The sequence below is a fragment of the Peromyscus eremicus genome, chromosome 7, assembly GCF_949786415.1.
Source record: "Peromyscus eremicus chromosome 7, PerEre_H2_v1, whole genome shotgun sequence".
In the NCBI taxonomy this organism is placed as follows: Eukaryota; Metazoa; Chordata; class Mammalia; order Rodentia; family Cricetidae; genus Peromyscus; species Peromyscus eremicus.
In genome coordinates, this window is record NC_081422.1 from 58835930 (window position 1) to 58854410 (window position 18481).

General features: G+C 45.2%; 1 protein-coding gene across 1 annotated transcript in view; it reads right to left on the minus strand.

Moving 5' to 3' along the window:
* The window catches only part of Dis3l (DIS3 like exosome 3'-5' exoribonuclease), a 39956-nt gene extending 22726 nt beyond the window's left edge, over positions 1–17230 (minus strand). The window contains exons 1-5 of the mRNA XM_059268099.1: positions 16981–17230; positions 15251–15404; positions 5838–5966; positions 4414–4549; positions 555–731 (exon numbers count right to left, since the gene is read on the minus strand). Of these exons, the coding sequence (XP_059124082.1) occupies positions 555–731; positions 4414–4549; positions 5838–5966; positions 15251–15404; positions 16981–17119 (735 nt within the window). The 5' untranslated portion in view covers positions 17120–17230. The remainder of the gene's footprint in view (positions 1–554; positions 732–4413; positions 4550–5837; positions 5967–15250; positions 15405–16980) is intronic.
* Between the last annotated feature and the right edge of the window lie 1251 nt (positions 17231–18481).

Sequence of the window (18481 nt, forward strand, 5' to 3'; positions counted from 1 at the left end):
AGGCCAGCCTGGTCTACAAAGAGAGTTCTAGAACAGCCAGGACTGTTATACAGAGAAACCCTGGCATGGGGGGGGCGGGGAGAGAAATACAAAATCCTCAGCAGAGCAGTTTTGAATCTTGACTGTGGTGGACACACAAGACTGCACACAGCTGATGGGAAAACAGGAAATGAATGTGGGTAAAATGATTAAGGCTGAGGAGTTACTTACTGTATCCAGTCCTTCTCCAAACCCTGACAGCCCCTGGGTTCTGGGTTCTGGGTTCTGGGGAATCACAGATGTGATGATGGTCCAGCCACCTCTACACCCTCATATAAAAATGTATTTCTTTCCCAGTGGCAGAGGGCTACCCCTATACTTGTGTGACACTTGGGCAGCCTGGAACTAGTCAGTTAAGGACTATGGAAAAACGGCTCCCAAACGGCCCTGAACTGGGCAGCTCTGCTTACTCGAGCCCATCTTGTGGACAGAGCCCTGGAATGGAAGGCAAGCTGAGAAGAGAAACAGAACCACACTGGTTGTTACTGACACCTACCCTTCATTGCCGCCCTCACCTGGATGTAGCGTCCAGATTTGATGCCTGCCTCCAGGACTTCCAGGGGAAGGTGTTCTGGGTATTCCTTCCCATGGGTTTCCTGACTTTCACTCTCCCTTTCCCGGCGAGACTGCAGGATGGAGTCACAGAGCTCATGGGCAGCCTTTAAATCTGGCCAGAAGTTGTCCAAGTAATTCTGCATTTGGTAAAGGCACAGAGAAACATGTCTGGATACCGATTCTTCACTCCAGCACTACTACAAAACCAGACGGCTACGTGGGTAAGAACATTTGCGTGAAGCCCCAGCACCCACATAAAAAGTGTGGCTTGTCTTCAGATATGCCTGTAACCCTGTGTTGAGGGGGTGAGGACTCAGACAGGAGGATTGCTGGGGCTTGCTGGTCAATGATCTACTTTCAGGGTCAGTAAAGAAATTCTCAAGGGAATAAGGTAGAGAGAGAGTAATAAAGTAAGACATCCAGTATCCTCCTCTGGTTTCCATGTGTATACCTGCACATATAGTGAACACCCACACCCACACACTCATACACACACACACACACACACACACACACACACACACACACACCAACTTGTTTTTCTATGTATCTCACTTCTGAACATGATGGTCTACAAAGAACAGAGAGGAAAAATCTTCTATTATGTATTCTTACCTTCTTACATGTGATTTCAACTCATTTTAAGGCTAAGATACATTCCCTTTTCTCACATTACAAAGGAAAGCGAACATCTTTATGTGGAAGCCAACATCTCTCCTGTTAATTTCAATCCTGTTTGGACAACTTCCTTTCTTCCCTTCTTCCTCTCAAAAGTTCTGTCCACACCAACATCAGCACGGCAACTCCGTTCATGTGTGTGTCACTCAACACACCAACATCAGCATGGCAACTCTGTTCATGTGTCACTCAACACACCAATGTCAACATGGCAACTCTGTTCATGTGTCACTCAACACCACATTTTGTCAGGAAACAACCTCTTCATGAAGAATTTATCATCTTGGTTCTTTGCATCTAACGTCAAGTCCCCGAAGAAAATTCTGTGGTTGCCTCTCACTTGAACTTGACAGTCTCTCTCTTCCTGCCATCACTCACCTCCATGGGCCTTGGTCACACAGTTTGCTCAAGAGCTGCTCTACAAAATAAAACTGTCCTATACTACTGGACTACAAAGAAAAGTAATTCTCAAAAAAGGAGAAAAATGTAATTTTAGTCAACTGTCCTCTGCAGGAACAAGACATGATGTATTGCAACAGAAAAAGCAAGTGACACCGCCATTAATATCTGGCGCCCCTGGAATTCTCCAGCACTCCTGAACACATTTTTATAGCACAGTCAAGAAAATTCTATTGGCAAATCTTTAGCAATACATGCACATGGGAACCCTTATGGAATCTACAATTCAAAATTGAAGCTGGGCGTTCTATAAACTGACAGGGATACTGGAGGGTGCATCTGGGTTTTTGCATCAGAAAATGCAATCATCCAGGAGATTTGATTGGCCAACTGGACAGACAGGCGAGCTATGGAGAGATGAACAGTCAGCCCGATCTCTCAAAAGGTACTTAAGAGATAGAAAGGAGGTGTTGCTATGACAGCCTGAAGCAACTGACACTGATAAAACGACATGACTGTGACCTGATAGCCTCATATAAATAACGCCACATCTCAACTCCCAGTGGCCCTACTCTTCCGCATGCACAATTCCAATGGGAAAAGGGAGGGGTTGCTGACATACAAGACTGGCTTTAAGGGGCTAGGGATGTGGCAGTTGGTAGAATTCTTGCCTAGAATGTGTGAAGCCCTGGGTTTGATCTCTAGCACTACATAAACTGAGTGGTGGAGCACACCTGTAATCCTAGCACTTGAAAGTCTCCACTTTCAATGGAAAGATCAGAAGTTCAGGTCATCCTTACCTACCCAGGAAGTCTGAGGTCTGTCTGGCATATATGAGGCCTTGGAGGTGGATCAGATTTTTATATATATATAGAGTATTCTCTCCCCATATATATATATTTTCAACCCCCAATACTAATACACACACACACACACACACACACACACACACACACACGAGAGAGAGAGAGAGAGAGAGAGAGAGAGAGAGAGAGAGAGAGAAACAGACAGACAGACAGACAGACAGAGACAGAGGTGAAAGAAAGAAAAAGAGGAAGATTTTTTTTTCCGGGTTTTTTGTTTGTTTTTTGAGACAGGGTTTCTCTGTGTAGGCCTGGCTGTCCTGGGACTCACTCTGTAGACCAGGCTGGCCTCGAACTCACAGAGATCTGCCTGCCTCTGCCTCCCAAATGCTGGGATTGAAGGCATGCACCACTACTGCCTATCTGGAAGATTGGTTTTAAAATAGTTTGCAACCACGGTGGTGGCCCATGCCTTTAACCCCAGCACCTGGGAGGCAAAGACAGGTGAATCTCTGAGTTCGAGGCCAGTCTTCTACAGAGTGAGTTCCAGGACATCCAGGGCTACACAGAGAAACTCTGTCTTGAAAAACAACAACAACAATCTAACCAACCAATAAAACAAAAAATAGTTTGCCTTTGTGTGTGACAGTCAGAAAAATAATCTGGGAGGCAGTTCAGTATGGTGGCTAAAAGCTTTGGTGCCTGAGTCTAGACACCAATCCCAGCTCTACTATTTTGTACCAGCTGCCTGTGGGCAGCTTCTCCTGCTTCATTTTTCTTACTAGTAAGATAGGATACTGACCTACCTCATTACGTTGTTGCAAGAACTGAAAGACATAATAGACTTATCTCTATTACTATTAAGTACCATATTTATACTTGCCACAGTAACACGGAACCATTATTGCTAATGAGGAGGAAAGAAAACTACCATTTTGTAGGTAAAAACAAGAGACCATTAGCAATTTTAGTATTAACTTGCAGCCACTATAACCTGCCACTGTCATCTAGAGGCTGGAGGTATAGGTCAGTGGTAGTGTGTGCTTAGCATGGTGAGGCCCTAGGTTGAATCTCCAACACACACACACACTTCTGAAAGTCATCCTTTCACACACACACACACACACACACACACACACACATACACACACACACACACACACCATAATACACGCCACACATGCAACATGGAACACAAACAGTTTATGGGTAGCAGAGGCTAACCGGGTTGCTCTTGACTTCTTTGTTACATATAGTTTCAGGAGTCAGCCTGAATTTTCTAAAGTCAAGGCCACCTGGTCACCAATAATGCTATGGACCATCTTTTTTTTTTAAGATTTATTTTATGCATATGAGTGTTTTGCTTATCTGTATGTATGTGTACCACATGCATGCTTGGTGCTTGAGGAAGTCAGAAGAGGTCAGACAGTTAATTGCCATGTGAGTGCTGGGAATAGAATCAGGTCCTCTGCGAGAACAACAAATGCTCCAAACAACTAAGCCACCTCTCTAGCAATCAACACAGAACATATTAAAATCTCCATTCACTCCCCCCCCTTTTTTTTAATGAGACAGGCTCTCACTCTGTATCTTCCGCTGGACTCAAACCTTCAGTGAGCCTCCTGCCTCAGGACTGGCAATCCCATCCCAGTACTGGGATTACAGGTATGGAGCGTACTTTCTCTTATCTGTGTTGCCAAAGGATCTAGACTGTGGCTTTACAGACACTGTTAGAAACTGGACAGTGGTGGCACAGGCCTTTTATCCCAGCACTCAGGAGGCAAAGGCAGAAGGAGCTCTTGAGTTGCAGGCCAACCTGGTCTACAGAGTGAGTTCTAGGACAGCTAGAGAAACCCTGTCTCAAAAAACCCAAAACAACAACAACAACAAAACCAAAAACAAAAGAACTGAATGTGTGTGCGTACAGCACTGGAAATACCTTGAAAGAAATTACAAACACGCCTTCTGTTTCACTTCCATACTGCTGAATGGCCTCTTCATCTTCTGTCACCATAACGATGGGCATCCTGTCCCCACAGTGGTGATAGTACCAAACAGCTGAGTTGTATATGCTCCTGGGACAGCAAAGGGTGGTGAGCATCCCAGGCACAAACACAGCTGCTATTCAGAATGTCACAACTGGTTCCTATCTGTCATCTTGTGTCCATATAGCTAATCACTCACCCACCCACCCACCCATCCACCCACCCACCCATCCATCCATCCATCCATCCATCCATCCATCCATCCATCCTTTTGTTCTTTCCTCACACAACAAATACTTCCTGGGTATCTACTCTAGATAACTGGGGGCTGGGCCCTCTGTGGGAAACAAAAGGAATCAGAAAGCATCTCCCATCTCTTCTTTCTAGATGTTCAGTCCCCAGAGCAAGTATTTTTACTTCCTGCTTTTGTTTAAAAACTCCAGACTCGGTCACTTGGTAACACTTTCTAATTGGAAGCTGAGCTACAAGGCACATGGGAAATGACCAGCAACACTATGAAAGATGAGGAATAGTCTCTAGCTAGGAGAAAAGCCAGCTGCAAGCAGCTGAAGCTGGTAAGCCAATAAGACTGAATGGAAATCACATGATATGCCTGGAATCTTCCCCTAGAGAGCTGAAGTCTGGGTCTGGAGAACTGGGTTCAGGGTGTAGCATATTCTCAGGAAAAGTGCACAAACTTGGAAGGTTTTGTGTCTGCATTCCTCTCTGTAGGGCCTGTGGGCAGTTACATTCCACCCCAAGGAACCTTGGAGTTAACACTTAGGGGGCAATTATGTAAGATGTAACCACACAATTAACCTGGGCTCTTGCATTTGGGCCACTTTGTGAGGTACTCTACAGGGCCCCTCCAAGGTCCCAGCAGGCCTGACTGAGCCTCCTTTTCCCACATTAGCCTCACAGCCCCCATCTTACTGCCATCATTTCTGCTCCTGCTGTGGGGAACCACCATCTGCAAACACCCCCATCTAAGCGCTTGCTTCACACGGTGCTTTCGGGCAGACCTAAACTAAGTTACTGCATTTTCTAGAACGGTTTCCATTTAGTGAGACTGGCCCAGGACATTCAATTGAGCAAGTCATCTTTTTATCTTAAGGCATCAAAGTTAAGCCTTCCGTACAGCTGGTAGACATTCCAGCCCGTGTGTCTAGGCAGTCTCAGGCTGGGTACCTCCATCTCCTCAATCCCAGTTTTAACAATTATATATTCAGATGACACATCGAAATGCTGACACTTCAGTGTTAACCACAGTCCTAGAATAGCTGCTGCCATGTTCTGGTACAGTACAGAGCAATTCCGAAGAGCACAGACAAGAACACAGAAAAGGTCCCAATGAGGAGTGCTGTGACCCGATGCGCACCTGGTCTGCCACTTCTCCATGGCCTCCCCCTTGTCCCGGGGGAGGTAACAGTGCTGCTGGAACTCGTTAGCAAAGAGAACACAGTCGTGGCGAGCATCCTTCAGGAGGTTTCGCAGTTTGTTATACTGTCTGTAACACAGGGGACAGAATACATCTCACACAGCAGGTACTCATCTCCTGCCAACTCCTGCCAAGGATCGAAACAGATGAGGCATTTCACAGAGAGAGATGGATTGTTTAAAACCCAAGGAGTGTCCTAGCGCTCGGGAGACTGAGGCAGGAGGATCATGAGTTTGAGGGTGGTTTGGGAGGCATGGTGAGAGCCTGTCTCAAAAGACAAAATAAGGGCCGGGAAGATGGCTCGGTAGGTAAACGTGCTTGCCACACAAGTGTGAGGACCTCAGTTCACATCTCCCAGAACCCAGATAAAGCCGGGTGAGAGCATCTGTCATCCAGTGCTCACAGTGGGAGACAGGGGGTGGAAACAGGAAGAGCTCCAGAAACTAGCCCGGTACGTGCAGTGGTGAGCAAGAGATTCTGTCTGGAATAGCGAAAGACAAAGACATACACCTGACGTTGTCCCCTGACCTCCATGCACCCTGTGGCATGTATGAGTGCACCTGTACACAGCTCACACACACCTACACACCAACAGAAAGGCAGGCAATAAATAGCCCACCCGAGAAGCATTATTCGTACTGGCTTCTGTTTCTGTGTTAGTGCTTCTCAGTTTTGCCTGTCAGTTGCCTGCACTGGGGAAGGCCTCATTAATTAGTTTGCAGATTAATTAGATTCCTTCTCCTGCTCTCCCTCAGAGATGCCTGGCCGTTTTACTATGTAGTTACATCACCTGTGCTCTCACAGCCGCAGCACAGAGGCAAGGAAAGCTTGGCATCTTTTTGGCTTCCTACTTTGTTGGCAAACTTTTTTTTTTTTTTTTTTTTTTTTTTTCCTTCGAGACAGGGTTTCTCTGTGAATCCCTGGCTGTCCTGGAACTCACTCTTTAGACTAGGCTGGCCTCGAACTCACAGAGATCTGTCTGCCCCTGCCTTCTGAGTGCTGGGATTAAAGGTGTGTACTTTTAAGCATTAATACATTTCCCTTTAGCTGGCAGGCCTAGAAAAGGTCAGGTAGAGTAAACAAGTTTAAGGGTTTATCTGTGAACTGTATCTATACTGCCTCCATGATTTCATGAAGAGATAGACCCAGTTGTCAGACAGTTAACAGAAAGTCTAAGTTTTCCCAGTCCAGAGAGCTTCCAGCAATGTGAGCTAGAACCATGCCCAAATAGCAAGTCTACCATGGGTCAGCTTGTACGAAAGAGCTTTTCAAGAGCCTGTCATCAAGAACTACAGAAAACACTGAGGCAGTTATTTTAAAAGGAATTGGTTGGGCTGTTGGCTTTGCAGTGCTGGGATCCAACCCAAGGCCTTGCACTCACTCTGGTTATCTGTGGACAAATGCTCACCCTGGCTAATATCCTTCCCTCAGCAAGTGTTTGCTATCCTCCTGGGCCAGGCCTTTGGCTGGAGAGTAAGCACTATTGCACTGACTACCCCTGGAGGCACCATCTAGACAGGCCAGGCCCCATTTGCAGCAGTCTGACTATAGCAAGCAAAGACAGCTATTCTAACAAGGAAAAAAAAATCAAAACCAGAATTGCACGCCCATTTCTGGGTGCATGTCCAAAAGACAGAACCAGGGACTTGTGAGACACTCAGTTAGGAGTACTTGCCTAGAAGGCGTGAGGCTCTGGGGTAAACCCCAACCCTGCTGAATCAGTAAGTACACAAATAAATAAAGCCACAAAACCCAACCAAACAAAAACGGGATTCAGACAGATATCTGGGTACCCACATCCACAGTGGCACCTTTTACAGGAGCAAAAAGGTGGGTATAACTGAATGACAAGGAATAAATGATCCAATATCAATACTGCTTGGCCCTTGAAAGGGGGCTTCTGACACATGCTGTCGCCCGGATGAACCTGGACACAGGGCGTGTGAAGTCAGCCAGTTGCAGAAGGACAGACACCATGGCTCCAGCTGCGTAAGGAACCTAGAGCAGATAGATACATGAGGCAGAAAGCTGACTTATTATTATGGGGTCAAGACGGAAGAGGTGGCATTTAAGTAGTACAGACTTTCAATGCAGGGAGATGAAAAGTTCTAGAGCTTGCACTTGTGGATGGCTGCATAATGGCGCTAAAGGACACAGTGCCACTAAACTGTACACTTAGGAACTAGAAAAATGTCAATCTTTTTTTGTTTCTTTTTTTTTTGAGACAGTTTTTCTGTGTAGCCCTGGCTGTCCCAGATGGAACTCACTCTGTAGACCAGGCTGGCCTTGAACTCAGAGATCCACCTGCTTCTGTCTCCAGAGTACTGGGATTAAAGGCATGTGCTACCACCACCTGGTAATTTTTATTTTCTTTAAGACAGGTTTTCACCTGGGCATGGTAGCACATGCCTTCAATCTCAGCACTTTGGAGGCAAAGGCAAGTGGATGTCTGTGAGTTCGAGGCTAGTCTGGTCTACATAGTGAGTTCCAGGACAGCCAGGGCTATGTAGAGAGACCCTGTCTCAAAATAAACAAACATCCAAAACAACCAAACAAATAGAAAAAGACAGAGTCTCACACAGCCCAGGCTCATGTCAGACACTAGGTAATGATCTTCCCGCCTCCACCTACCCGGTGTACGTGGCGCTGGGGACCAAATCCAATCCAAGGCTTCGTGTATGCTAGACAAGCACTCTACAAACTGGGCTACAGTCCTACCCTCTAAAAATATTGAATTATATATATTATATATATAAATATATATATATATTTCATGAAAATTAAAAAAAATAAAGAGTTATGCTACTTTGCAAAAAAGCCCAGAATCCCTCACTTTGGTGGAAAACATTGGTCAAAGGACAGGACTGGCCTGGCTTCCTAGAGCAGGCCTGAGGCCTGAAGCCTGAATGGAAGAGAGCCAGACAAACAGCCAAGGGTGATGAGTGGGGACAGAGCAATGACGATAGCAGACATGTGCTCCATTCTGTCCTCAGCATTCCGCCCATGGCAGGGCCATAAGGGATGTAGGCATAGCATCTGTGTCAACAGCAATCCAAGTTCAGGATCTGGGGTCTGAATAAACTGCCACCTTCAGAATCCAGCACCCTTCTGCCAGCTCTGCACATACCACCTTCACTTATTTATTTACTGTTTTTTGAGACAGGTTCTCCCTACATAGACCAGGTTGGTCTTGAACTCACAGAGACCAATCTGTCCCTGCCTCCCAAGTGCTGGGATTAAAGGCCATTTCACCATCCCTGGCATCACCTTCATTTTAAATTGTATTTAGTATTATTGTGTGTGTATGATGTATGTGGGGGCATGTGCATGCCACAAAGCACATGTGGATGGCAGAGGACAACTCTGTGGAGGTGGTTCTCTCCGTCCACCATATGAGGGTTCTGTTTGCTTCCATTTGTCAGACAGAGAAGGACATGGACAAATGGTAGGAGAATACTGATGGGAAAGACAGGGATTCAGCAGTGAATCACTCCGGGTGTTGACAGTCGGGGCTTCTTGGAGATGTGTAGGCTTGCGGTTATAATTTAGTAGTGCACACATACAATACAGTCATAATTCCTGTTAGCAGGCTTTGCAGTGTTTATGACAGAGTCAGCAGACAGAAGCCTGTGTGAAGTCAGCACAGAGAAGCTTCAGAGCACTGTGGACATGTTTCACCAGAGCAATGGCAGTGGCTTAGACAGTCAAGATCTTCAATCTTAAAACATTCAGCCTTAGGCTGGACTTGGTGGAGCACAGCTTTGATCCTAGGACTTTGGAGGGAGAGGTAAGAAGATCAGACATTCAAGGTCATCCTTGGCTACAAGGAGTTTGAACCAGCTTGGGCTACAGTAGACTCTCTCAAAACAAAAGTTTCAGTCTTACTGAAAACAAAACAAAAAAAAACCAAAAACTAATTTTCTTAGACAGGCTTAGATGTTTTCCAAACTTTTATCAACTAAATGTTTCAAAAAATTTCCTGGAGATGGATAAACTAACTTCTTTAGACTGAATTTGTAGGAAGGGAGTAGAGAGGGGCAGGTACACCATCTTGTTATGTTGCCCAGGCTAGCTGTGAACTCCTGGGTTCAAGTCAGCTTTCTGTCTCAGCCTCCCAAGTGCTGTGATTGAAAGAACATGATGCTATGCCCAGCTTGATGACTTTTTTACTATATTTATTCAATGGGATAGTGGCCTTGTCTACAGATGCAACCCTCAACCACAATGGTGAGGGTGGCCTTGCCTATAGATACAACATTCCCCTTTGCTGGTGATGGTGGCCTTGTTTACAGATGCAACATCCTGCCTCTGCTGATAATACCCTCTAAGGCAGCGGTTCTCAACCTGTGGGTTGAAATTCCTTGGGGGAGTGGAATGACCTTTTCACAGGAGTTGCATATCAAATATCCTGCATATCAGACACTTAACATTATGATTCATAACAGTAGCAAAATTACAGTTATGAAATAGCAATACAAATAATTTTATGGTTGGGGGTCACCACATGAGGAGTTGTATTAAAAGGTTGCAGCATTCAGAAGGCTGAGAACTGCTACGGGATATTTTATCACACCGTGTGAAGACATGCTGCTGTTTTACCTTGCCTGCCTAAGGCATCTGATTGGTTTAATAAAGAGCTGAATGACCAATAGGTAGGCAGGAGAGAATAGGCAGGATTTCCGGGCAGAGAGAAGAACTCAGGGTTAGAATCAGGAGATTCCAGCAAGACACTGAGGAAGTTGGATGTATAGAATATGGAGGAGAGGTAAAAAGCCATATGGCAGAAAGTAGATTAATAGAAACAGGTTAATTTAAGTTATAAGAGCTCAGCAAATAAAATGACTTGCTGTATAGAACTGATAACCTCAATGTAATCCCTGGATCCCACAATGGATCCCAAAAGTTGTCCTCTGACCTCCACTCACACACATCCATGGCACACACATGTATGTACCTGTACGTGTACACACACACACACACACACACACACACACACTAATAAAAATATAAAAATAAATCAATCCACTATGAGTATTTGCCATGTTTTCGGTTTCAACATGGATGTACTTCTAGTTCCATGATTACATACTTAGGAAATGTTATGGGTTCCTACCTACTGAATCAGTCCTAGGAACACCCACTTCTGCCCATGTCTAAGCTGCCACTGTCTTCACTACAGTTTGGGGATGGTTTGAGTGTGCTCTCTTGTGGGAGCTGAGCTTGCTTTACACAGCAGGGCTGCATTAGGGGATGGTTGGACCACGTGCATGGTCACCAGGTGTCTGGGATAGTCTATACTTAGCTGTGCTGGAGGGAGGTCTTTGCTCCACCCCTTGGCATTCCTTTAACAGCCCTTTAGCAGAGACAGAAGAGGCTGGTGGATTAGGACCCAGGTCCTCCTGAGGCTATCCTGTGTTTCTGTCTTTCTCCTCTGTATTTCTATATACATATTTCTCACTTCTCCCTCCACAGGAGTACCCTGGGGGGGAAAGAGGGAGCTGGTCTCCCTCACTCTGTAATGGCCCGCGCATTGAAATTTCATCCCTCTTGTGAGATATTCACAGGATGGAAAGTCAATCAAATTCCTGTGCAGAGAAGTGATTCTGGGAAGTGGTTAGGATTCAAACATCATCAGGTAGAGTCCCAGGATTGAATTGCTGGTGGCTTTATGCAAAGGAAAAAAGTAACCTACATCAAGTGTTTTATTATAGCAATGCAAAACAGGCTAATATAACATGTCATCTGTATTACAGCTACAGCTTCCAGCCCTCTTTCCTTCAGACTCTTTTCAATTGAATTTGGTAGTCTTTTAAAACAGGAACCTGATGTCATGCCATCCTGAATAAAACCCTTCCTTCACATTCCCAAAGCCCATGAGGCTTTCCATCTGACCAAGAGTCCTTTCAGTTCCTTGAGTGTGCCACATCTCTTTCTCATAGATGCTTGGCCAGAAGTCTCCTTTTCCTGGAAAACTCTCCCTTGCCTGGTCTCCTTCTCCTCGTCCTTCAGAGCTCAGTATAGGCAGTTCACTCAGGAAAGCCCTTCCTGGCTCCCTGGTTGGCTGGGGCTCTGCTACAGCCATGTCCTAGTACTTCAGAACATCTGCCACAGTGGCTCTACATTTGTCTGTGAGATGACCTGGACTTGTCTGTCCTCTCTCAGGACTGGATCTACCTTTGTTTACTGCTGTATTCTAGTCCTCTGGATGAACACATGGATGAGCACATGGATGAACACATTCACATCTGAATGCATGAAAGTGTGGGAGCCTCACAGAGTCAAGTGCCCCTTCATTAAACAAGCATTTGAGGATTGCTAGGTGACAGATGTGTGATTATCCTGAACAATCAAAGACCTGACATTATTCATCTGTTCTCTACAGTCTATTTATGAGAATAAGAATTTTCTACATTGGTATTCCTGAGATCAAAATATAAAACCACATCACCACACAACGGGATTACAGTTTATGTCTCTCTGTTGTTAAATGCAACTCTGGCAATTTCATTTCAGTAAAATAATACCATCTATCACATTACCTTAGAGTCAGCCCCCTGTGCATTTATGTTCCATACCTGAGGGCACTTCATTTGCAGAGAGAAAATATCTAGAAATAAGAGCTTTGACTATCTGGGGAATGGATGCTTTTACCCGCCTTGGTTCCTCACACAATGCAGTATGATAATAGTTTACACAGCACTTGGGCTGTGTTGGGTGTTTTAGTAACCTAGAGATGATTTAGAGCCTACAGGAGGATGAGTGAAGGTTCTATGCAAACACCATACTATTTAAAACAATGTTTATTATACTTATCTTTTCAGAGGAGGATGTGTATGTCACAGTGTATGCATAGAGGTCAGAGGACAATGTGAGGGAGCTGGCTCTCTCCTTCCACCATGTGGATACTATGGATTAAACTAAGGTCATCGGGTTTGGTGACACAATCCTTTACATGCTGAGCCACCTTGCTGGCCTGATGCCATTTTATTTATTTATTTATTTTAAAAATTAGACATATTCATTTTATGCATAACTGTTTTGCCTGAATGTATGTATGTATACCATAAGAATGCTTGGTCCCCACAGAGGTCAGCAGAGGGAGGGCATTGGATCTTCCGGAACTGGAGTTTGAGGTTGAAGGGATCAGACCCGGGTCCTCTTCAAGAGCAACAAATGGTCTTAAGTTCTGAGTCATCTCTCCAGCTCTCCAGTACCATTTTATCTGGAACTTGAACAGCTACAAATTTTAGTAGCCCTGGGGTCCTAAAATCAATTCCTTTCATAAACCAAGGGACTACTGTAATACATTTATAGTTTTATAATTTTGTGCTGTTTATTAAATTTAAAGGTCTAATTTGGTTTTAAGGTTTATTAAATACTTAAACATGAAGACTATAAGTAGATTTATAGCTAAATATCCATACAATTATGCATGTTTGTTTGTTATGACAGAGTCTCATATAGTCTATACTAGATTCAAGCTTTCTGTATAACCTAGACTGACCTAGGACTCCTGACCCTTCTGCCTCTACTTTACAATTGCTGGGATTATAGGTGTTTGCCACCATGCCTGGCTATTGGGTATCCAGGAAGACGTTTTCTGCTAGAAACAGGGCTGATATTGTAACGTTTGAATGTGTGGTAGTTTGAATGTAGTTGGCCTCTATAATCTCATAGGGAGTAGCACTATTGGGAGGTATGGCTTCGTTTCAGGAAGTGTGCCACTGTCAGGGGTGGGGAGGGTAGGCTTTGAGGTTTCCTATGCTCAGGATACCGCCCAGTGTCTCAGTCGACTTCCTGTTGCCTGCAAGATGTAGGACTCTTAGCAATGTCTGCCTGTACGCCACCATGATGACAATGGACTGAACCTCTGAAACTGTAAGCAAGCCACCCAATTAGATGTTTTCTTTATAAGAGTTGCTGTGGTCATGGTGTCTGTTCACATGAATAAAAACCCTAACTAAGACAGAGGGAGTCTTGCATCCCAGCACTTGGTTTATCTGTTAAAGGAACCAACAGCTCGAGCCGACAAAGTGCTTTTCTAATGAAAAACAAGGGGTGTAGCGGGGCCTGCTTCCCAACTCCTCACCTTTTGCTTTCTCATAGAGAATACTAACACACAGGGTAAGCACAGCAAAACCCAATAGCATCAGCCCTTCATCAACCTAACTACGGAAACATTCAGGAGAAAGGACATTTAAATTCCAACTCTTTGCTTTCGGTTGTCTCAGGAATAGGTTTTCAAAACAATCCTAATATTAAAAACATTTTAGAAAACAGAAGTTGAAGAGGCTTGCAGTGTGTGAGCGATCTGAATGATAACAACAAATTGATTTTAGTGGAAGAAATTGAAATATGACACCTGCAGCGGTGTTTAAACCTGGATGTGTGTAAACATCTATATCTCTGTGGCTGAATAAAATCAACTTCAAGCTCATTTTAAAATACTCAATTTGAAAAAAAAACCCAGGCACATTCCAGCTAACGTGTATTTTTCTGAACTGAGCATAAGGACAATTTATCATTTTCATATACAAATAAAGAAAACTTTATCTTTTACTACCAAAGTCTGAAGAAACCAAAACATCTTAAAAGCAGAATAAATACAGTTTTTGCTTGTTAAATAACTTGAGGTGTTGAGGGTTTGGGTATATAATTCTAACATGCTATTCTCATAGTCTTAAGTTCAGAGCATAAAAATTTCTAAATGTTAAATGAGGCAAAACCGTATTTTAGGGTATTTGTACAGAAAGGAGCAATTTTTCTTTCATTTAGGCACAAGGCAAGTATTTTTAACTGGTTCAATTAAAAATGTTTTGTTCAGCAAATACAATTACTATGGCTGATAGTTACAGGACTAATCTAAAAATAAGAATGAGCTATTTTTTTAATTTCATTGAATAAATCACTGCAAGTACAATTTACATCCACAATAAAGGAAGATAAGATTTAAAAGTACTCTTTTCCCAAGAAAAGAATGCTCCTGAAACAATGCATCTATAAATAAAAAGATTAAATAATATATATTATTAGCAAAAACAAAAAGAAACAATTGTGCTACCTATAAAGATGTAAACCTTCCGAAGCCAATTCACCACCTAATCTTAAATACCTGCATCCTGGGGACATTGCAGTTTATTGATCTACAGTTAGATCTTTGGGCCAGGTGTTGAAGCGCACAGACAAAACGGTACTGCATTCCTCACCAGCAAAGAGAATACCAAATTAGTTTCAAAAATCCTTCCTGACAACATAATGAATTCCTCCTCCTTCGCTCTAACAAGGGACCTTTTCTAAAGGGGGTGGGGGAACCTTCACAATAAATAAATAAATAAATAATGCAAAACAGATACCTCCGGCCTCTCTGATGCTGCACAGCTTGACAAGCCGTTTGCATGAAAATGATTCCCTTCAACTCGGGAAACTCGAGGACCTCAAGGTAATCCTGGACAACTTTCCAGTCTGGAATCACATAATGAGTCACTTCAGCAGACAAGAGCTTCCCATCTGAAACATAATTCAGAGTGGAAACGATTAGGTAACATTTTCAAACCTGGTTTATGACTATTTCAATGTCACAGTGCCCCGGTGTGCAAAATAACTTCTCATCTTAATTTCACCTTAAAGTTTTTCAAAGACAAGACAAATCTACTTTGGTAGAAGCTCAAAGTTCCGAGTAGATTCACTGCCGCCTTCTCTCCTTTTTTTTGAAGCTGTGATTAAATACAAGCACAACATGGTTTACGCTGTTGCCAGTACTGCGGGAGAGGATGACTGATATTTTAAAAACAGGTACATCCTTGGCAGAAGCTAAATTTCTATTAACTCATCACTGACATGCATGAACATTGTAATGGATATTTACATATCATATAACTACACCTACACACACGTACTCATATATGTACATACACATAAATGCACACGTGCACATATGTGTGTGTTAACTACTTCCATGTACCTAAAAATTCCAAAGTTACTTTGTCTGAAGCTTCTGAACATGGCTACAAGGCTCTAAGACAGTGGTTCTCAACCCACGGGTCGTGACTCCCGGGGCGATTGACCCTTTCACAGGGGTCGCATGTCAAATGTGTACATTACCACTCATAACAGTAGCAAAACTACAGTTATGAAGTAGCAACGAAATAACTTTATGGTTGGGGGGTTCAACAACATGAGGAACTGTATTAAAATGTTGCAGCATCAGGAAGGTTGAGAACCACTGCTCCTAAGGGTTGAAGAGAATGTGCTAGAAAGGATGTGCAGTCTGGGCAGTGGTAAGTAAGGCTTTTCCACTCAACTGACAGCTCTTTCGCCAAGCGGTGACCTCAGTCATACATTCTGAAAAGACCCCTCATGTTCATCTCCCACTAGGGGTTAAGAAACAGCGACCCTTGCAGCCTGAAAAAGGGAAGTGTGGCTCACAGCAGTCCCCAGCCCAAGTCTCCTATAATGAAGAGGCGGTCATGCTGGAGGAGGGTCTGCGTACTGGCAGGAGCAGAGCAGGCAATGTCAAATGCCCAGCAGTGTGCTCAGGAGCCTGGCGGGAGCAGCCTCTTTCGAGCGAGCCTCCCTGATCTCACTGCGGGCGGAAAGAAGGAGGTGCCTACGCCTTGAGGTCCCTCGAGAAACCCGAAGCACCCGGAGCCTCTGGGCTGAGGGCACAGCAGGTTCTCGGTGCCCCCCATTTGACCGAGCCATTGAGGTAGACGAGCCCCGCGAGGAGGGTGCCGCCTGCTTCCGACCCTAGAGAACGCTCGCTCCGGGCCGCCTCCCGGACCGCCCTGGTTCCGCCAAGCCCAGGCTGCTTTGGCTCGCTCCGGCTCCGCCCTTGACGCCAGGCCAGAGCCGCCCTCGCTCCCGGGCCCCGGCTCGCCTCTCTCCTTAGGTCCCCGCTCCCTTCCCTAGTGCCCGGCCACCATCACGACGCCAGGCCCGGGCTCCCTGTGCTCCTCGGGCCTCGGCCTCCTCTTTCCTTCGGCCCCCGGCTCCTTTCCCTCGCGCCCCGCAGCCCTCGCTACGTCAGGCCCCGGCCTCCCTCGCTCCTCGGGCCCCGGCCTCCCGGCTCCTCCCCGGCCCTGACCGTTGCGGCAGGCGGCGGGCTGCCGGCAGAGCGGGCTGTTGCAGGGCACGCTAGGCCGCAGGTAGTGCTCGCGAACGATCCGCAGCGTCCGGCCCTGGAAAGTCCTCAGCAGCAGCACCTTCTCCCGCTTCTGCAGCATGCTGGTGGCGTTGCCCGGCTCGGCGGCCGGGAAGCGGCGGGCGGCAGTGGGAGGCGAGGCCGAGGCTTGGGGCCCGCCCCTCGGGCCTGCTCTGGCCCGCAGTGGCAGGAGCGTTCCGGGCACCCGGCACCCCGAGGGTCCGCCTGGCCCAGCCCAGCCCAGCCTGCGCCTGGATTCCTCTGTAAGCCCTAGCTAGTTGCCCCTAATCCGGGAAGAGCTCAGAGAAACTGTTGACCCCAAGGACCAACAGGCATGACGGTAGGATGTGACAGCTGGTCTAAAAGTCCCGTGTGAAAAGATTTTTTTACTTTGTTTCTACCCACCGGCCCGAGTGGGAAGGGCTGCCATATTAACAGGTGTAATAACTAAGAGTTTTCTCGTCCTTGTTTTTGCAGTATCTAAAAGAATCGAAAAGCTTAGCAAATAAGCTGGTAACCCTGCTGGCCAAACATGTTTTCCCCTTCAAAATGTGCTTATTTTAAATTTTAATACACGTAAACATTCAAATACTCCAGATAAGATGAAAACCAGTCCTTCTGGGGTAAACACTGTACAACTTTTATAGCGTTGACAGCCTCTGGCAAAGGAATTCTTAAAACTGCTATTGACACAATCATTAAGTACTGTGCTTGTAGCTCGTGACAGAAAGGACAGTATCTTGGAAGACCACACACCCTGGCTTCTCCACGCACTTGGCCCACTGAAGCCACGGTTAGCAGCTTCACACACAAGAGTCTCATTTGGCGTCTGTAAATCAAAGGAGCGGGCATTTATTTGTATCCCCATTTTACAGGCTGTGAGGCTGCATTAGGGAGCTTAAGAGGCCAAGGATACCTAATTATTAAGTGGCAGAACCAATGTGCAAGCTAGAAACTGGACAACCCCAAAGCAAGTTCTTAAGGACCATCTATTCACAGGTGAGTAACCCACAGGGCCTGCACCTAAGGAGTTTACTGCTTGGCAAACTCTGGTTAAGGTGGCTGGCCCAGCTGGCTGGAAACACGGGGCTCTTCCAATGTTGCCAAATTAAACCAAGTCCAGCCTCTCATTTCACTCTAAGGGAATGCATAAAGAATCATGATTCTTCCTCACTGTACCTCTGTGTCAAGTTACTCAAAAAAGGTGGACTTGCACAAATGGGAAAACAGTATAGAGCTGGTACATAAGCAATAGTGCAAGGAGGGTCCCTAAAGCTATCCACAATGATAATATATGATTGTATATATGTAAAATGATATATATATAAAATATATATATATAAATGATAATGTATCCTCTAATACAGGAGAAGAGCCCAGAGGACAGTGAGTAGCCAAAACTGTTCCCTACATAAAAAATGCTTTTGACAACTGTCCACAAGTC